The sequence below is a fragment of the Anomalospiza imberbis genome, chromosome 21 (assembly GCF_031753505.1).
Source record: "Anomalospiza imberbis isolate Cuckoo-Finch-1a 21T00152 chromosome 21, ASM3175350v1, whole genome shotgun sequence".
Taxonomy (NCBI): Eukaryota; Metazoa; Chordata; class Aves; order Passeriformes; family Viduidae; genus Anomalospiza; species Anomalospiza imberbis.
In genome coordinates, this window is record NC_089701.1 from 5,642,774 (window position 1) to 5,664,066 (window position 21,293).

The 21,293-nt window shown below is 42.7% G+C and overlaps 2 protein-coding genes across 3 annotated transcripts in view; one reads left to right on the forward strand and one right to left on the reverse strand.

The window, feature by feature from the left end:
• ZDHHC12 (zinc finger DHHC-type palmitoyltransferase 12) overlaps window positions 1-3,988 on the forward strand; it is a 7,157-nt gene extending 3,169 nt beyond the window's left edge. For both annotated transcript variants that reach the window (XM_068211338.1, XM_068211337.1), the window contains one exon: window positions 237-3,988. In XM_068211338.1, the coding sequence (XP_068067439.1) occupies window positions 237-546 (310 nt within the window). In that variant the 3' untranslated portion in view covers window positions 547-3,988. The remainder of the gene's footprint in view (window positions 1-236) is intronic.
• On the reverse strand, window positions 911-21,277 carry PKN3 (protein kinase N3). The gene is made up of 22 exons (XM_068211332.1): window positions 21,136-21,277; window positions 17,480-17,762; window positions 16,792-16,940; window positions 15,861-15,990; window positions 15,596-15,747; window positions 15,032-15,227; window positions 14,550-14,738; window positions 14,207-14,316; window positions 13,591-13,734; window positions 12,537-12,612; window positions 10,930-11,116; window positions 10,126-10,237; window positions 9,242-9,318; window positions 8,404-8,470; window positions 7,755-7,846; window positions 7,215-7,391; window positions 7,065-7,127; window positions 6,443-6,519; window positions 5,798-5,940; window positions 5,455-5,562; window positions 4,824-4,904; window positions 911-3,992 (listed from the first exon to the last, which is right to left on the reverse strand). Exons 1-22 carry the CDS (start codon window positions 21,157-21,159, stop codon window positions 3,780-3,782), a joined length of 2,850 nt encoding a protein of 949 aa, XP_068067433.1. The 5' UTR covers window positions 21,160-21,277; the 3' UTR covers window positions 911-3,779.
• Between the last annotated feature and the right edge of the window lie 16 nt (window positions 21,278-21,293).

Here is a 21,293-nt window from a genome sequence, read left to right on the forward strand (position 1 = left end):
GTTAACCCAGGGTAATCGTGTCTCACAGTGTCAGGGAAACAGCATCTTCTAAACTTAGATTGCAATCCCTATGGTGCAGTCTCTCAGGACTTCATAGTATATTAACTCTCTGTAGTCAAGGATTATTAGGAGCTCATTAGTTATTAATCAAACTCAAATGTGTCATCAGGTTTGCTTGGTTTATGAAACTAGTTCTGCTTCTTTAACTGCAGATTTATTTCTGTTTGAATTGAAAGGTCAGGCCTCTACTTTGAACAATCCCGGGAGTGGCTGCAGCACAACATTTTCCTCCTTATGTCCTTCCTCCTGATATTCATATTCACCATTGTGGTCTTGCTGCTGCTTGTTTCCCACCTGTACCTGATCTCCTGCAACACCACAACCTGGGAGTTCATGTCACACCACCGCATCTCCTACCTGCGGCACTCTGAACTGGAGAACCCCTTTGACCAAGGGATCATCCTCAATCTCTGGAGATTCTTCTGTTCACAGCACCTCACTGCATGGGAGAACATCTATTTTCACAAGAACAGTGAGCCTGTCTAGTCCCAGTGTGCCAACACACCTGGCAGGCTGATGGGTAAAACTTTGCTAATGCAATGGCTGCTGTTTCCTTGCACTGAACTTCAATACATCATGGACTATGCAACCTGCTCCACAACCTGTTCATCTGCAAATTACAATTCAGGGATAGCCAGGGTTATTTTTTATGTATAAATAACACTGTTAAAGGCAAGAATATAGTTCTGGGAAGGGCAAAGCCAGGAGAGCTGACTTCCAGACTGAAGAAAGTATCTAAATTTATTTCCTTTTGTTAAGTGCATCCACATCTCTCCAGAAGAAATGCAAGATTAGTGTGAGTATTCGTGTTCTCTTCTCCAAGGTCTCCCTTGCCTTTTGCTGCTAGGGAACAGCAGCAATTACAGATAAAACCAGCCAGGATCAGTGTAATTCCTGTGGCCTTTTTTCAGCCAAGTTCTGACTGTGAGAACTGCAGTGCCTTTTGGCAGTAGCATCAGGCATGCAAGAGAAATATTTGAGTAAATATTTAGAGAGTCAAAAGCAAATTTTATTTTGTCCATATGCCTCAACTTAATGCTTTCCATGAAGACTTAAGGCTAAATACTGTTAATGTGCATAAGAAAGAGCTGTAAGACATCCAATTAATCTTATGAGATAATTAACCTGTATTTTGTGATGCCCTGAGCAGCTTCCTCACAGCTTTTTAAGCTGATGATGCTGCTAACAATTCACTGTTTTGAATCAAGTCAGTGAAGAATGATACCATCACTTTTCTTTGGACAGAAACATAATACTTGGCTACTGAGTTATTTCTGCAGATGATGATGTGCTCAGGCCTTTGCTGTAGCTAGGGAGAGAAGCAGGGGTGGGTACCTCATGCCTAACTAAAGTAATACTGTTGGTAAAACTACTACTACCTCAACTCACTAGTGACATTTTAATAAAATAATACAATTTCAGTGCAAGAGAAAAGCTGCCAGGTCCTGAAATGAGATGCTGACAGCTTTCAGGACAGTAGCAAGAGGATCTGTTTTCCATTGAAATAAAAGGTCATACTTCAGAGTTCCATGGGGAACTAAAAGGAAGTTTGGGATGACCGATCTTAGCTTTAAAACAAAAAAGGCTGTGGTGTGAATTTTAGTCCTCACACTTTTCTGTTGAAACAAAAACAAACAAGAAAAACCACCACGACAAAACGTTAGTTAAAATTATTTTGTGCCTTAATTGTCTTGGCTCAGGAATTAACACCAACTCAGAAGCACTCAGGGTTTAAAGTTGATGAACACTCGTGAAAAGATAGTGTAGTTACTAACACAGCACGACACTCCAAAAGCAATTTAAATGCAGCAAAAGATCCCTTTTTTGACCAGCTCCTGAGTTTGTAATCTGTACACAGTCTGCTTTGTTCAGGGTCGAAGCTTTATCAGAGGGATATCAGAATGCTAAGGATCGTTTTTGTAAAGCTTCTACACCATTCAGAAGTATTCTGCAGTTCGCTTGTGTTGCTGTGGTACCTGCTAAAGTGTGGATCATCTGTCACACTGCAATTCCTGGTTCTTCAGTTATCAGTCAAGTGAAAGTTTATCAGCAGGTACAACAGCTCAAAACAGTTTTGCTCTGTCTGGTGTTTCTTTAAAATACACCTGGGTGTTAATTTACCATTTTTTTACTCAACTATAAATTATAAAATAAAAGATTAAATATGCATTTTTAAATTGTCTATGACTCTCTCTTTGAACCCAAGATCTAGGTTTCACCCGTGCTAACAATCCACTGTGCTGCCACTGCACAGTGGCCTTGAACTAAAGCCACAAAACACACCACAGAGGCCAACAGCAACTGCCACTCCAACAAGAGTGGGGAAAATGTGTATCCTGCTCTAAAGAGGCCAGTGCACTGCCAGGGAGAGCGGGAGGTTGAAAGGATCTTTGTACATGGGAATTTTCAGAAGCAGCTATACTTGGCTCTGAAAATAGGAAATCTTGGTTGAGTGTGAAATATCCCTGGTTTGCACAAACAGAGCTCTTACCTCACTGAATCCTGAAGCACTGGGACCTGCCTTGGCTTAACAATTCCCTAGATCCTTGGCTCCAGCTACAGCACAGTTGCCTTAGTCCCACTCCTGTCTCCATCTGGTGAAGACAAACTGAAAGAGCAATGATTGTGTCCTTGTTTGCATCAGATGCCTTATCTCTAAAAACCCTTCCCTTTTTGCCCAATGAGCTAACATTATGAATTTAAGACATGAAAATGTATCTTATCAAGTATAATTACAAAGATAAATTACAAGGCAATGAAATCACCTTTTACTCACTGATTTTCCAGTACTGACTGTCATTACTTAGCTGTCCCCAAAAATTATACAGGATGTACACACTGATAAAATCTGTGGAGATATAACCTGACTGCAGTCATTGGTATCTGACAGCTGATGACACTGTGCAATATGTATACAGACAACCTGAGTGAGAAGGAGGAAAGAAAGAAAATATTACTACTGGCATTTATGGAGAAAACTAAAGTCCTGCCTGTTGAGCATTTTGGTTAGCCCTGATCTGAAACATTCAGCTGACACAAAGGAGATGAAAAGCTGAATATTTATTATACAGAAAGCTATCTTTATTTTCAAATAAGAAAAAAAAAAAAAACATGTGCAAAGCTATGGAGTTTGGTATCATTATAAACAATAGCTAAGACTTGGCATCCTTAAGTAGAAAGATTCATCTTCCTTCCAATAAATCACTTGGATCATTATCAAACATCATTGTCTTGGTAGTGTTAAAATCCATTCCTGGTCTAGCATAAACATTTTTATGAGTGGGAAATGGCATAGACTCATTACCAGGAGGGAATGCTGCATCTCTAGAAAATGAGTGAGAAGTGGCCACTCCCCTGCTATGCTACAACTTTAAAAATCACACTGCTTAGGCTTTTTGCAAAGAGTATCCTCGGTTGCAGAGATTAGTTGATTTCAAGTCCAGCTTAAATTCCAAATTTCATCTACGTTCAATGACAGAAGAAGATATACTTCATCAAACATTAATTATTCCTTAAAGGTAACTGACATCCAGGATCCTTCCAACACATGAGGCTGGAAAACCCCCATCAGGTTAATTCAGCTTGCAGGGCACCTCATACTGGGGCCATCATCACTACCTGTACTACAAATCCTGTTGGCTTTTCCACTGGCCCTGCAAAGTCTTCTCTATGCTCTCTCAAGGTGGCAACAATCTCTTCATGTTTTTGTAGCCCAGGAATCACACATCTAAAAGATGTCTGGAAACAAAGTCAAAGTCCTTGAAGGCGGTCTGCTCCTTGCGGGTTAGGAGAGAAACCTCCTCAGGAGGAGTAAGGATTGGCTTTTGGGAAGTGAACTCTTCATCGAAGTTGCTGATGTCGGTTGGATCTCTTAGTGAGGGCACAAAGGGGGGCTTCAGCCTCCTGGCAAACAAGGCATTCCAATCAATTCCCTGTAAGAAAAGGAAGGCAACAGGCCAGATTGACACAAAGATTATTTATGAAATGTGAAAGTCAGAGGGAGAATTGCAGCCTCCCTTACAGATTGTTTGCAACCTGTCTTATTTCTACTAATTAAAAAAAGAGAGAGAACTGAAAAAAGGCCCAAAACAAACAGCACAGGAGGTAGTGAAGAGATTCCATGCAGTGGATTTTACAGCTGCAACTGTATTTAGGAGGGACAAAACTACAGCTCAGCCTTGGCCAGGTGGATCTGTGGATCCCAGCAATTTCTGCTGACATCCAAGTTCTTTTCTTGCTCCAGTGCAAAGCCAGACAAGGGTTATAAGGCTAAAAACTTTTGGACAGATGAGTAATAATGAGGAGGGATGGCAACACCTTTGCCTGGAGCAAACACATACCCCTGACAAAAGCAATTCAACCTCCATTTCTCTTAAAGAGCCGTGTATCCTGCAAATGCAGGTGATCACATAGACTGACTGACAATCACTGTCATCACTAGATAACATTTTTGATGCTTCAGTTTGATTTTAAAAGAAATATTTGTTCATGTCTCTAAAGTTAAGTATATTTGTACATAGAAGCAGCACAATCAGAAACAAACTGACTCTAGAAGCATAAAGATCCCAGAAAACAGACTTGAAGGATGTCATTTCCAGCAAGACTTGAAATACATATTCCTGAATGGAGCAATGAGGTGCAACAGAAACTATCACTAAGATCTCCCTGATAACAAAGGGAAACAAGCCTCAATACCAACAGAGAGCAAATCACTCTCTGCTCAAACACAAGAAACAAGGGAGAGGTATAAACCAAGTTTCTACCTTAAAAAAGGGCTGAATTTTAATTTCTTCTGCATCTTTTTCCCCTGCTCCCAGTCTACGCTCTGGACATTTCCGAAGCAGCTGCAGAGATATCAGTTCAAAATTAAACAATGGGAACAAGAATGGACAGAAATAATGTTTCAGAGAGAAAAACAAAAGAAAGGAGGTATTTCCTCATTCTCACTTTGCACCAAGGTCATCACCTGCCAGGAATAACTCAGACCTAGTTCCTTGTAAACAATTTGCCAACAGCGATAAGATACCTGCCATAAACTGCATGGAGCATCTCAGCTTAATTGTGCACCTGTGACTATGGGGTCACATTCAAAAACTGAATCCAGTCATCTCCACTGAATGACTGTGACATTCTTGCCCTTGAATCAACACTTCTATGTGCCAGACTTGGCAGGAACAGTAAGCAGCCTGCTTAGTCATCCTTACACAGAAGAACTGCATTTACATAAAGAGAAGGAAGGGAAAATATGTGCAAATCTTAAATATTTCCTTAGCCGATGTAGGCAGCTCCAGATTACACACACAAATGCTGTACAATCCTAATCAAGTCCCTCTGGATCCACTTACACAGTAAATGCAAATTTCTCAGGTTCCCAGAGACCCATCAGTCCTTTACCTTACGGATTATGGAAAGTGCTTCAGTCGAAAGGAATCGTGGATACCGGACTTCATCATTGACAATGCTGTCAAAGACTTCCTCCTCATCATCTCCAGGGAATGGTGACTGCAATTGGGACATGCTGTTATTCAATCCACATAGCACCCATTCCTCACTATTAAATAGGCATGAGAATAGCAGGGAGTTGTATGGATTAATTAATTACTGTTTGGCAAGCACTATGAATGAGAAAAATGTAACTGAAGTACTAATTAATTGGTTATGCTTAGCAATATTTTACCTCGGGTGGTCAAGTCCCCAAGCCTGGTTAGTGAGATCCCCTAAGGGAAGCTGGCCTTACCTCACCAACAAGCATCTCATAAATGAGCACACCCAGGCCCCACCAGTCCACTGCACGTGTGTACGAGATGTCTGTCAGCACTTCTGGGGCCAGAAACTCAGGGGTGCCACAGAAGGTGTTTGTCCGGTCTCCAAAACCTATTCCTGTAGGAAAAGGACACTTTGGTAAAATCCAGCACAAGTTACTGAATGGATCTGATGCAGCCTCACCTCCTGAAAGCTGTAGTTTGTCACTTGATGTTGTTACCTGGGCACAGGGAATTGCCAGTGAGAAGTGTGAAACCTGAGGCCCCCAATGACTCCAAATAACAAATATACAGACAATGCTTAAATAAACAGCAAACCCAAGGGAACGTCCTGCACGTTCCATTGCTCATTTATTCATCTACATGTTTTATATGATCCTATACTCTGGCTCCTTTGAGCAAACAAGCACATTTTAAATGCTTTCATAAGTCTCCTCAAGATTACACAGCAAGGTATTCTTGCCAAATTCATCATGGCCAGACAGGTGAGGGGTTTTTTGTTGTTTGGCTTTTTTGATGGTAATTTTTAAAATTATACAAGTTACATACAAACACCTACTAAAGCCCTTAGATCCTAAACTAATCCTGATGGCTCAATTTAAGCTTCTCCAGTTACTCACCTTCCTTACACAATCCAAAATCTGCAATCTTCACAAATCCTTCAGCATCTAAAAGGAGATTATCCAATTTCAGGTCCCTGCAAGCAGAGGAGATGAAAGAAAACAGTGGATGAAGGCTGAAGATTGCCATCCAATACAGCTTTTTTGCAAGAGGCAGAAGGTAGATGTTAATAAAGAGAATAAAATCTAGATTAAGTAAAGTCTACCTTTGGTTTAATCGTGCACTATTTGGAAGATTCCCCTTAATTGATTGATATTTTCCCCTAAATGAAAGGCTCAAAAAGCAGTGTGGAGCTGGGTGGGGATTAGTCATCTGGAAAAGAGCTCCCACAACAGCATGACAAATTACCTGACTATCCCAGTGAAAAGAAAGCAGTGACTTACAGGTGCCCCCCGGAATGTATTGACATGTCACAGAGGATTAATCACCTGCAACATGCCAGATGAACAGCTTCTAGGTGACTTTCTCTACTGTGAGCACGATGAACATGCTGATAGTGACAGGGAAAATAAAGACAGGCAGAAAGATTAGAAACCCCAGCAAGAAAGTAAGCTCCAGACACAGCTACAGGAAAAATCAACCTTCAAGTTGCTGAACTGTCTTGAGTTTCTGCTGCATTACCTATAAATAATTCTCTTCTCATGCAAGAACTGGAGCCCCAAGACTACACAGGCTGTATAAAACCTAAAAGACAGAAATAGTTATCAGGCAATATAGGAGATTCAAGTTAAAAATTTATAGTGCCTGGAGACAAGAGTAATTCTAACTCACTGTGCCATATGCTCCGGAAAGACATCTTCGTGTATGCGCATCATCAGATCCCCACCTGGAGTGTATTCCATCACAAAACAGGCGTGGTGAGGGGTCTGGAAACATGCAAACATGTTCACAAGGAACGGATGATCAGAAGAATTGACCACCTCAAATATTCGCTTCTCACAGTTCAAGCTGCCAGGATTCAAAGAACAACAGCGTCAGTGCTAAACAGACTCAGCAGAAAAGCCTGCTCTGTGAAAGAGAGGACAAAGAAGAAAATCTTTACATCTGAAATTAGAGAAATAAAAAGTGAGGGCTAATATAATATTTATCTTATATACTTCCAAACCTTAAGTTTTAGAGTGCTCTTCAGGTGTCATTCTTACAAAAGTTAGACACCATTCTAATTTTCCTTATTTCTGATTTTAGTTATCCAAGTCTTAAGGTCACATTTAACCTTAAGAGTACCACAGCCAGTACCATACCTGCTAACATTTGATTACAGTTGTGGTAATGCAGCATCTGGCAATAGTACCATCTCTAAACAAAGCTCACCTATCAATTTCATCTCTTCTAATAATGTCTTTTTTCTTCAAGGCTTTGATGGCATACAGCCTCCCAGTTGCCTTGTATTGGGCCAGCAGTACCTGAAAGACAACAGAAAAGCTGTACTTTAAGCAATCTCGTATTTCATTATCAGATTGCTTTAACTCAAATCGACGCCAACTATTTCCATCCACTCCATACAGTCATCCCCAAGACCAAACTCAAGGAACTCAAAAAACACAGCACTTGTTTTGCTCCTTGTGCTGCAGCAGTCCAGAAGGATGTCAGTGTAAGTTATGTCCTTCTACCAAACAGCACTGTCAGAGCTGGCCCAGTGCTTTGGGAGCACCTCAGAGTTCTCACAGAGGGAGCATGCAAAGTTTTGGGAATGGAGCTCTTTCACTAGTGATCCTCATTAAAGGAATAGTAATGGTGTGCTTTCGTTTAGCACTCTCAGGACAGCTTTGAAGTCACAAATCCTCAGGAATTTTGACTGTTAACAACAGTTACCAGCTGCTTATGTGGCTGGGCTGGGTTTGTTGTTCCATATCTGCACTGCAACAGATCTCTTCTGTCCTGCAATATTTCTATTCAGACTTTCAGGCAGAGCCCCATTGTCACAACCACTGCCCCCCTCCACAGTGGACTTCTCCACTACCTTCCCAAAGTGGCCACGGCCCAACACAGCAATGCAGTGAAAATCCTCCAGCTGAACTGTCCTTTTCCTGCAGAAAAATAGAGAAGAGATAGCACCCAAGAGATTCGTGAGCAGATAACAAAGGAGTGTGTGTTTGTGTCAAGGAAAGCTCTGTATAGCAAAAAGGAAAGCAAACAGCTGTGCCAACCACCCCTCACTTCATCCTGACAACTAAAGCTTGTGCTGCTGTTCTGCTACTTAAGAAAGAAGAAGGTAACCCTGATGTAAGGAAATTGTCTTTTTTCAACAATAATAAACTGTTTATTTACTTGTTCTGGTATATTTACTGCTGTGTATCCTTGTTATATACAAAATGTGTCTGTGTAAGTGCCACAGACTATAATTAACTTCCTGGTTTATGCCTTCCATCATAATGAGAGAGTGTACTGCAAATCAATAGAAATAGAAGAGTGTGAGGGATGCCAAATGTAGTTCTGGAATGTATTACTTAGCACACAGACACATCTAAATATACTACACCACAGCACTTCAAACACAAGAAAGCCCTTGAAGATAGCTAAATGACTTTACCTTCTACTAAATCACCTCTTACACTGCAGTGGACAGCGTACCAAGGGGCTCTGTATTTGGGTTAATGAACAGATAAGACACGGCAGACATTTAGACAAGTGAAGTTTAGAGCAGATTTTTCATTGTATTGTCTGCACTCAGCAGTAAGGATTTGTTGCTGAGAAACCAAAGCACACCTTGAGCACAATTTTAGACTTCATGCTCGAAAATTTGATCCCAGTGACTCTTTAATCTGTGACCTGAGACAGCCCATGCTATCCACAGTTACCTTGGAGACGCTGGGATTGGAAATCGTGTTACAGGAGAGCTGCAAGACTTCTCCTCAACATGTAGCCTCTTCAGGCACTAGGAGGAGAAAGAAAAATACAGTAGGTCATTCTCTGAAATTACCAAGTCTAACCTGAACACCCACATCCAACTTTTCTCCTCTGTCAGGATCCAGCATGATCACAGACATGGTCTTGCAGATGGTCATTGCCTCTCCTTGGATGTAAGTAGCATAAAAACAGATTATCTATAAGCACCCAAAACTATTCCCATGTACAATGATTTTTATAGGGTCAAATCATTTAAAATAAACACTTTTAAAAGTCTAGAACATTTACTTCCTAGAAAATGGCATCTCATGTCAAGAGTGACAATAATCAAAGAATGCAGTTTCCTCTATCACAAAAGCCAAATTAGAAAGGGTAAGAACAGGTGGTAGAACAGGCCATTTTACTGCTCAAAGCAATTTTCCTGCTCCTTCCTGTCAGAAAAGTAGACCTGCTCTTGGTTTTGTCCAGTTTCTTTAATGACAAAGAACCTCATTTGTTCCTGAAAGCCTGCTGACCCTCCTTCCCTGCTTTCTCTGTGTAGTCTGTTCTGTACACTTGCTCTGAATTCCCAATGCTGATCCACCCTCCATTTTGCGTCTCCAAAAAAAGCAAGTTATCATTTTTTTAAAAAGAGGGAAGAAAAAAAAAAGTGCAACTCTTTTTAAAGACTCCATACCAAAATGGTTCACTGGATTCTGAATTCCTAGAGATTAGCCAGCTAATGAGGCACCTGCCAAAAGTTTAGCAAATCTCTTCAGTAATAAATTAGAAGAACAGGGCCTTGAAAGAACACCAACCAGCAGAGACAACACTCCCAATTAGCACAGAGGGTTACCGGAGAATCTGCAGGAGACGGCGTTGATTCCTTGGAGTTGGCCATCAGAAAAAGGCGTGGAGGCTTGGGTGGTGCTTCATCAGCAAATGTAATCTTAGCCACAGGGAAGTCACTGCATTTGTAAGACAGAATTGGAGGAGATTTTGCCTCAGGACAGAGCATTTTACACAGACACCTTTGCATCACCTCTGCTGTGCTAGTTCAGTCCAAATCACTGGACAACAGGACTCCCTGGCTCACACCGTAAGTCTGTGAAGTCCCAACAAGAAATATTCTCTCCTAAATTAATTAAAAGTTGGTTAGATTCACATTCTAAAACTGGCTCTCTATATTTATTTCATTATAAAATTAATGAAACACAGGTATGTAGAAATAAGTCAAGAATTTAAAGAAATCTTGATTTTAATAGCAACACAGTAACTGAGTATTTTTTGTCTTTCCTAGGTCCTGTGCATCAGTGGGAATAATCTCTTTGGAGAATAACTGATTCAATTTAATAAAAATTATTTTGGGGGAAATTTTCTTCTATAGCACATTCAAAATCTCAGCTATGTCCCTTCTAAGTGCTACATTACTCATGAAAGCAGAGTGCATTTTTATCACAACAATCACATGGTGACCTTGCATAGCTCTGGTGAAGACATTTAATGAATGGAATTTTCTTTCCTTTAGAACACAGAAACCGTACAACTTTTTTTTTTCTAGACAAATTTCTCTCATCAGTGTCTTCCTCCAACTCAGTAAGGTGCAACAGAATTTTAAGATCTACCCTACAGCCATTCCAACACTCAGGACATCACTTACCTACTCAATTTGGACACTGAATCACCATGACTTTGTGGGGAAACCGGAGGAAAGTCTGTGTGATTGGGATCATGAAGTGGGGGACTCAGCGTGCTGATGGAACTACAGGGAGGGAGGAAACTCATCATCAGGCGACCCCAAGCTGCAACATTCATGTTCATTTGAGGAGCTCGGAGAAATTCCTTCCCTGGAGGAGCCAGAGTCAAACCACGAGTAAGAATACAACACATAAATTACAGTCTCACATAGTGTAAAACTCTAGTTTTCAATTAAACACCTATGGGTTACCCCAAAAGGGTAGCTCACCCTTAGGAGAATGGGCTTTTCTTCAGGGAATAAAGATTAATGATGATGATGATGATGATCATGAAACAGATCTGCTATTTCACCTAAGTTCAGCTCCATATAATATCATAACAATCTTCAAGTTGAAATTGAATAGAACACTAAAAATTGATTTTACTTCTAGTCAGGTTTTCTTCTCTTTCAACACTACATTTTAATTAAGCAGCCTGCTAACAGGAAGTTTATGAAAATGTGTTAAAAAGAGTGAAATATTTGGGATATTTTCATTATTTTTACTACTTCCTGAAGAGTATAAATATAAAATCTCATTTATCCCCACTGCCACAAAAGTTCAGTATGCAAAGTTTCACCTTATTCAGCTTCACAAGAAAGAATTTGCAGAGAAATAAGAAAGTATGCAAGCTATTCCAGTCCATAAATCTCATAAATCTGAGGTGCCAGCTCTAGAGACTTGACAGTCAGTAGCCTGTTCACGCTACAGTGTTCTGTCATTCAGAGTTTTCCAGAAAACTTTCCAATATCTGTTTATCAGTAACAGCATGGCTGGTTAAATGTACAGTTTGAGTCCTGGATCTTCTCATAGAATCATGGAATTGTTTGGGTTGGAAGGGACCTTAATGACCATCTAATTCAAACGCCCTGCCATGGGCAGGGACACCTTCCACTGTCCCAGGCTGTTCCAAGCCCCATCCCACCTGGCCTTGGGCACTTCCAGGGATGGCACAGGCACAGTTTCTCTGGGCAACCTGTGCCTCACCACCCTCACAAGAAACACTTTCTTCCCAATGTCCCATCTAATCCTGCCCTGTCAGTGGGAAGCCATTCTCCCTTTGTCCTGTCACTCCAGACCCTGGTCCAAAGCCCCTCTCCAGCTTTCTTGGAGCCTCTTTAAGGCACTGGGAGGGGCTCCAAGGTCTCCTGAGAGTCATCCTGAGCTGAACAGTCCCAATTCTCTCAGCCTGTGTCCAGAGCAGAGGGGCTCCAGCCCTCTGAGCATCTTGGTGGCCCTCCTTGCTGCAAGAGGTCCATGTCCTTCTTATGCTGGAGGCCCCATAGCTAAGTAGTCTGTTAAATAACTAGCAATTAAATCCCCCCAGCAATGTTAATTGTGAGTAGCAGCACCATGACAATACTACATTACAGATGCAGCCAGACTGCCTGCACTTCATGTGACTGAACAAACTTTCACATACACAGTAATTAGGAAGAGCTTTAACATCTCTCAGATTGAGTAGGACAGCATAACCTGTTTGTGCAAAACCCTGCTCTCACCCTGGACAGTCACTTCTCCAGGACCTCACCTTTCTGTTTGGGGAAAATGCGCTTCTGTCGCTGCAGTTTTGGCTTCCTCTCAATGACAGGATTACAGAACATCACCTGTCAGAGAAGTAAAAGGGATTTGTCAGGATTCTCCATTTAAATCGTAAACCCAAATTTTCACACATGCCTGTTTTCTTATCAAAATCTCCATTCCTATCTGTTTGGTAAATTTTGAGTCAATCCCAGACTCCAGACTCAGTTATTCTAGATTTGCCCTCTAATCAGCTGCTACTTCAGTTGTGGAATTACCTGTTAGTTAATTCAGTTAGAGATTGGAATTATCTGCTACCTGAAATTGAGAAAACCCCCAGAATTAAGACCAATTTGTATCTCCTAAAAACTTTATCTAATTTGTGAAGCCATGCATGAAGAACACACCCATTTGTAGGGTAACAAACACAGTAGTTCATGGCAGAGAATAAAAACAACAAAAAACAAAACCAAATGCCACAAACCAACCACAAAAAAACAAGAAGGCAGGGAGTGGAGGCAAATTTTGGTACATGAGGTTCGGATCCTACTTTGGAATGAAAACCACAGGAACTTTCATCACAACACAAAGGAGAAAATACTGTGGCTTTTAAGGGATTATCAAGATGATCTCTACATTGATGGTACTTCAAACTATTATTAGCCTCAGAAAGATGTAAAATAAGCATAGCCAGAGGGAGTTTGGATCTCTGATTCTACAGTCTCTGTGATTCAATCCTGACCATTAAGCCATATGTTTAATTAAAGTGCCACCAATGACTCATAACGAAAGCAAATAAAAACGAATGGATTTCACAGCACACACATAGTTAGAGTGGAGCAGCTGAAGAGTCACTCCAGGCTATGGCATGTGCACATCTATTCTATCGTGTTGTTCCTTATTCTTACATGGGCTATTGATGCAAGAGGGCTTCAGGTATCATTCTACAGTTCTAGATTATTGCTCCTTCCATTCCTTGTACTCTGGATTGAACAACTGCTTTCAGGACAGACACCCTAAACAGATGGAATTCTCTGAGAAAGAAACAAAGCTTACATTTATACCTCTGCAAAAAGCATTCCTTGGGGCTCCAGCGAGAGGCACATCCCATGACGTTCATTATCAAGAAAATCATCCAAACGTAAAAACTTCACTGCACAGAGTTCTCTCCAATCTCTCCAATAAATTGCAATTTCTAGCTCACGAGACTGGTGGGATGGGTGAATGGTGGGGGAGAAAACAAAGGCAGAATAATTACCTACTGCTCCATGCTCTAGAAACGGCACGTGTATTTGTAAAAAAATAATAAATAAAATCAGTAAACTAAAGAGTATGCATAAAATACTTCTTTAGTGCTTCTGTTCCTTGCTTTTGATGTCTCTAGGTCTTCTTAGCTACAGACCTTCTTGGAGTCCCCATTTAGAAATCCCTAAGAGCCACTCTGCTGATAAGATGAAATAAAAGTGCTCAGATAAGGAGAGAATGACAGCAGATGCTGTTCAAGCTGAATCTCTGGCAGTGATGCTCTGCCTTCAGGGGAAGGCTGAGCTAACTGGCAAATCAAAGGACAAGGGGACAGCAGCAGTATGGGGTTGAGCTAAGTGGAATGACAGCTAAACAAGCAAATCAGGTAAGGTTAAATGGAAAAATAAACACCACATGAATCTGAGGCAGACTTACCCGGTCCAGCTCAATGGCAAAGCTCTGGTCCCACGCCTGGTTATTAACTGGTCCCCAGTTTGTTTGGCCAACCACTTTATTGTCCACTTTGAGCACAGCAAGGACCTCATCTGGACAAAGGAGGAAACATGGATTATAATGTTTAATCTCTCATGCTGAAGGTAGACATCCCAACCAACTTCCAGGAGAGTCCTAGGAGGACCAGGCATAATGCAATTCATTCTGTCCCTTAGTTTTGCAGAATCTGGGTTTCTTATAACAACACTTATACCAGGCTGATCCAGTGAGAAGCCCCCTTGCTCTGATATGCCACCAGCAGGTCAACAGGGAACCCTGTACTCACTACTTGGCTCTTCATTCCGATATTTTCCTGCAACACCACGGCCATGGATGCCCAGGCCAACTCGTGTTCGGGAAAGGGACCTCAAATCACCAGGGCTGCCACAGATGGGAGAAGAACTTGTCATTCGGGAACGTCCTGGAACATTTTCCAATAGATCCTGACACCCCATCAGTCTCACTTCCAGTGTTCCTGAGGAATTTTAGGAGAATAAAGAATATTATTATGTAAAAATAAAATTATTCCAGTCAGCCTGGCCTCAAAGAGGTCCCAGAATTTCTTAGATTCATGATTTCTTGGTTAATAGTTTAAATTTACTCCAGATTATTAGACTGCAAATATGTATGCTCAGAAAGCTCTGCCTGACCTAGAAGACAGAAGTCCAGCTGTTATAAAATCCAATGTCCATATGACAACAATGAGAAGAAATAGAATTCATTTTTCTCTCTGTCCTCCTCACAACATGTGATGCAAGATCCCTTTACCTGTAAGGGCTGTAGGTTTGATGACTGAAGTGGGTTGGATGCTGCCATGCCGGGCTCCCAGGGAGGAAGTGTTTACCAGTTCCTGTTTGATGAGTGCTCTTTTTGGGTGATCAGGAGAAAGCTCACTGAGCTGACGTTCCAGGGAGAAGCGCAGCAGATCAATCTTCTGAGAGGACTCTTGCAAACGACCCTGAGCCTACCAGTGTGAAGGAGTAAAGAAAGCAGGCAGAAATTTTCCATGTAGAGCCATGTAGACCAGATATTATGTACTAGAATAAGCTTAAAAAGAACCCAACAAGACAACATCTTGCTAATACAGGACAAAGATAAAATATTTTCCCATAGAGCTTGAACCCCCACCAGTGTCACTTCTGATGTTCCTGAGAAATTTCACCAAAGCAAGGAATGCTATCCCTAGAAGGGGAAGTGATCCCAGTCTGTCTTGGCAGAGAGACAGGAAATTCCTAAATTAGTAACTTGGTTAACCCTGCTCATTCATGCTAAATCACTAATGTGGAGGCATGAAACCACCCTCTCAAGAAGGCCTGAGCAATGTCTGCTTACCTCAGCCAAAAACTTGCGATCCTGTACCCGACTCCCCCCCAGGATCTTCAGCACATTTTTCGCCCCCTCTGCTACAGCAGCTTCAATGCGCAGGTGATGCCTCAGCTCCTCAATCCGCAGCTCCAAAGCACTGATGGTGGTCCCCATCCTCACTGGCCATTTGGGAGGTAAAACATGGCAAGGATGAAAACCAACCAAGTACTGTGGATCTCAGGGCTCTGTCTGCATCTGTTGTGGGCTGTATCAGTTACTTAAAGCATGTTACCTGCTGGATCCACTGTATCTTCCATCCCTCCTGCTGACTGAGATACTTTCACAATATGCATGCGGATTATTTCAATCTTTGTCTTGCTGTCCTGAAGCATCTGCTGAGCTGTAGCCAGCAGCTTCCGCTCCTGCCGAAAGGAATCAGATGCAGAGAGAGAACCATGATCACTAAAAATGGGTGATGGTGATGTGCTCGCATATGAGGGTGAGGTGGTACTTGTACAAAAGGTCATAACTGACTCTGAAATGGAATACACAAGTGGTTATGTAAAGGAGGCACCACTGAGGATCAAGGACTCTGAGATCAGGATCTCCATTTGCAGAGGGAAAGGACAGGTCAAGGACGTGCCCAGTTAATACCAAATCCTGCAGTCACTGAGACTCCTTGTTCCCTGGTTAACTGCACTTACAGTGTTCTGTAAGCAGAGCAGAGGTTTTGAACAAATAAAAATATCACAGCCCTCTTACACTGCTGATCTTATTGAATTAAGCTTCATAATAAGCTTCGATTTGAAATGCTTTAAATTATCTTTTGGCTTTTAAATATGATTATGCCAATCTCAAAAAATGAGATTAATATGAATCCACTAAACCTCTGAAAATTTTTCTCACATAAAGAGATACCACATGCTGTGCTTTGTCCTAAACAACTCAATGATATCAAAACATCACACCAACTAACTCAGCTACAATACCAATGCTTTCTCAGCTTTCTTTCCTCATCAGTGACTTAATGTACCTCTTATACCACCCTCATGTGCTGTCATTATGCTGAGACTCAAAGTACAGAGCTAGGATTCAGGCAAGCAAGCTTTGCTAATTAATTTCTCTCCCAAATCAATTATCAGAGAGAGATTTGTGTATAGACTTAAAATACAAATTTTGATCCAGTAATCCATGCCCCCAAATGGCTCTTTATTCCTGCTTACCTTGGATGTTGAATACATTTGGATCATGTTCTCAGCTCCTTGTTTCACTTTCATTTCAACATGCAGCTGCTTTTTCAAAGCTTCAACCTTCCTTGCCATGGGGTCTGGGTTTCTTTCCCAGAGACAGGGATCTGGAGATACAGATCCATCTGCACAAACAACACAATCAATACCATTAGTCATCTTGTCTCGTTGCATTTCACTGCGTTACAGATGGGTGACTCTGCAAAGGAAAGTTAGGCTATAAAATAAGGTACAAAAAGGTCTTGTCTACAAAACTGATTGGGAAACGCTTTCAAATGAAGCTGAAGCTCGTATCTGTAAATATTTATTAATTTATCAATGAACCTGTCCTAACAAGCACTCTTCCAATTTCATACTCATTGTCCTATAAAATACTTGGATGCTGAACTGCCCAGAAATTCTATTCAAATCTCTTCAATTCCACCTACAACCTATTCCTGAATATTGCCCATGCCCACCACTCTCAGCTGGTTTTCTCCCTTCACCTCCTTTCACTTTCATAGCACCATTCTGAACTTTTAATACCACAGATAATTTTATCAGCTAAATGTCAAGAAGCTCCCACTACTCATGAGCCCTCAATAGAAGACTATATCAATTCAATATCTCTAGAGATTGAAGCACTCTAAGAGAATGTTCCAGTCAATCATGATCCAAGAACTACCTGTTGTACTCTTCTCTTTCTCTGTTATCAAAATCCTTGCATTGAGCTCCTGAAGTTCCCAGTGCAGCTGCTCCAGTTTTCGGTTGGAAGATTTCAGCACGTGCTCGATGTGAACAAGATTCTTTCTGTCTGTTGTCGCTTTGCGCAGGTTTTCTGCTCCCTCTTTAATCTTCAGTTCTTTCTGTATAGCCCGGCGAAGCAGTTCCTTCTCACCCTCCAGTTTCTGCTGGAAGCTTGGATCCATTAAGTTCACATCATTGCCCAGCTGCAAGAGAGAGCTGCCCTGCAGCCCAAGAGCATTGAGCAAGAGGATTTCAGAGAGAACACTGTTCAACCATTTTTACGACACTGCAGCAATACTCTCATTAGATTCCACTCCTTCATTTATTTCAGAAATTCTGAAGTCAATATTTTCACCCATTTTTCAGGAAGATAAACCTACATTTCAATTGCAGAGGACAGAACACAACTTTGATCTTAACATGCCTTCATTCGATTTTAAACCACAATGGAGAAAAAAACCCTTCATTTTACTCGTCTCCTTGTTATTTAATGTCTACACACATCTTTGTTCTTCAAGAATCAAAGCTCAGCCAATATTTGCCCTTGCTCTGATCAACATTAACTTCTACCGGTATGATATTTTAGATACAGATTTTTATCTGATTATGCCTTGATGCTGACTGCTCAAAGACACATCTCAGCTAATCTGTTAGAGCTTTTAGGAATGCCACAAGCATGTGTTAACCCTCAGCTGTTGTCCCTGAAGAAGAAAAACGCAAGCCCTACAGCTGTTTCTACAAATGAACAAGGAAAACAATAAGTCTGACTGTCTGCTGTGTCTGAAAAGGTGAGCAGACTAATGTCTCAATATCTGTTCTCTAAAGGCCACGATAAACATTGATTATTTTGAGTAGCATTAGTGGCATTCACGTTTGTCCTGGGCTTCGTTTTACATCATTTCCAATACCACTTGTTCTAGTGATATATGGCTCAGCAAGAGCCCTGGACAGAGCTGCTCTGTCACAGACTCTGGACATACCCAGTTTGGGCAGAGCAGAGGTTTATCTCACTGCCCAAATAAACACTGCATTCAGACAGGAGCTGCAAACCATCCCTAAGGGTGCTACCCAACACCAGAACGCAGCCAAGCAAGAGCTTGTGCTTCTCTCTTCAACAGGAAGAGCAGCTTTAAGGCATCCAAAGCAATTAATGCATTCAAAACCTCACATTAATGACTCACACCCATGGCTTAAATGCAAAAGAAGTGGTCAAGCACTGCTACAGTAACTGGCTTATCATCACAGAGCACATCAGTGCCTGAAGACAGGGCTCGGGAATCCTGACTTGTTTTCACACTCTGTCACTGGTTGACCACATTTCCAACAACAAACCATGCTGGCTCTGTGTTACTCATGTACATTAATACACTTCCAGAGTGTGCTGTGCATCCAAAGCCTCCTCCAGAAACAATTACTTAATCAAAGACTCAACCAAACATCCTTGATTAGTTTTTGCTACAATTTCAGTCCAATAGCACAAAGAAAAAAAGGGGAAAAAATCCATTTTAAAAGTTGGCCTAAATCCAAGCTTTGGCCACAACAGCCAAAATAGGAGTTGTTCAGATTGGTAGCAAAACAAAAAGTTTCAGACTAACATCCTGATTTCAGGAAGTTCTCGCCCAATTAGTAAAGCCAGGAACTAAGCCAGAGCTTTGAAAGACATCCAAAGTTTTGTGAGGAAGAATTTGAATCATGGAGTTCCTGAGTCACAGGCAACCTTTACCAGCCCTTAGATGGAAAATCAAAAAGCTCTTTATCCAGTCTGTAGCAAGTTACTAAAATGAGTTTTATGGTTAAAATTCTCATTTAAATAACTAATAAAAGCACACAGATTCATCTTCTATCCAAATTATGCAAATGAGTGTAAGAATTTCCTCCCTGCATCAACTCAAAGGAATGAGCAGTGGCACAACAGTAATACCAATAAAAGGTGCTGAACATGAAGCTCTGGGTACTGATTCAGAGAACAGGTACAGTCTCAGCAGTTCTCAGGTCAATTTTCCTCTACATCAGCCTCTGCCAAAAGCTAATCTGAATATCACTTAATGCACCAGGCTAAATTTCTATATTTAGAATGCAACATGTTTCACTTCCCCATCTTCCCCTCCGCAGATCAGAGGGTGCCATAACATCAACATTGTTTGCACCAGGAAGATAAAACTCTCCATTTTTGAGAAGCACGGGAAAGACAAATTTGTATTAGGGTTGAGCCATTTTGCCTTCTGGCTCAGGAATTTCGGTGGGGTGTCAGGACACTGCCACAGCTGAGCTGTGCTGCGGCTGCTCTTGGGTTCCCTGGAAAGGTCAGTCTCCAACACGATTCTGAAACGCATTTACAGCTTGCAGAGAAATACCCAAAGCAGCTGAAATTGGCTTGCTTTTGGCACTTGTAGTGGGGATGCTGGAGCTCATCCAGAGCTTCTGCCAGGCTCGTGTCATACCCAAGTGTCCAGACTGCTTTCTAACTAGCAAAAATTTCAGCTGTATGAGTTACACTTAATCCTTTGGATTGCAGCCAGGGAGATCCCATCCCATCAATTATGCCCAGCTTGGAAATGAGTTTCACCTGCACAAAGCCCAGAGCAGACCTGGCCTTTACACTTTCAACACTACAACAGAAATTGATTTATAATTTGATTTAATAAGCCAGTGGTGAGGCTGCCATCCTCCCTGCAGCCCAAACATTCCCAGGACATCTTAAATCCCAGCTTTCACAACAACTTTGTGCCGTAGGGGTGAGACCCACGTTAGGGAGCCTCATGCCAGCTACATTCATGTCGTACAAGAAAAAGTCACGGCTAACTTAGGAAAAAGACACTTGCGGTCCTGCCTGGAGCATTCCCAACTCCAAGGCTGAGGGTGGGAAGCAGCGAGCCCAGGAAGCACCGGGATGGGAAGAACCCGGGCGGGCAGCAGCCAGCGCTCTTTGTGTCGGTCTCTCTGTCCCTTCTTTCCCAGATTAGGCTTGAAACTTTCGTCTCAAGGGGAGAGGGCAGAACATCTCCCCCTCTCCGAGGAGCTTGTTCCAGACAACGAATGTTTTCCAGCACGGAGCCTGGCTGCCCTCCCGGCCCCGCGCCAGCCCCGGCAGCCGCCTCGCCCCCAACACCTCCTCGACGCCGAGAGATTTCCTCAGCAGGCACCAACTTGGCCCGAACCCCACTTCCCTGAGGCGAAGAGGGGCATTTTTAGGGGATCCCACCAGCTTCCCACACCCTCTCCCACCTCCTTGGAGCGCGGCCATTCGAGCGGAGGGGGAGCGGCGTGAAGCCCCCCACCACAGCCGCCTCTGGGGGGCTCCCGGCGGGGCGGGACATAGGGTTTTCCCGGCGGGGGATGGATGGAGGGACCCCCAAAGGACGCAGGGACTCCCAGAGGGCGCAGGGCCGCAGTGCTTTCCCGGCGGGGGCATGGATGGAGGGACCTCCGAAGGGCGGAGCGGGGTGCGGTGCTTTCCAAGCCGGGCAGGGATGGAGGGACCTCCGAAGTGTACAAGGACCCCCAGAGGGCACAGAGAACCCCAAAAGGCGCGGGGACCGCCTTTCCCCAAGGCGCTGCTCGGCCCGCTGCCACCCCCGAGCCCTCAGCGCTCACCTGCGGGGTCGCCATTGCCGCCATTGCTCCGCCCGGACCGGCACTTTTCAAACTCGGCGGTCCCGGGGCCGCCGCCAGCGCCCTCTCGCGGGGGCGGCCCGGGGGAGCTGCCGGCGGGCGGCCCCCGGGAGCGGGAGCGGGACGAGGAGCGGGAGCCG

Bases quoted from the DNA above. Each gene is read 5' to 3' on its own strand.
- PKN3 (XM_068211332.1), bottom strand. From the start codon at position 21,159: ATGGCGGCAATGGCGACCCCGCAG. The intron at 4,905-5,454 runs GTAAAGGACTGA...ATATCTCTGCAG, and splicing joins CACTTTCCATAATCCGTAAG to CTGCTTCGGAAATGTCCAGA. The intron at 3,993-4,823 runs GTAGAAACTTGG...CTTTTCTTACAG, and splicing joins AAATTCAGCCCTTTTTTAAG to GGAATTGATTGGAATGCCTT.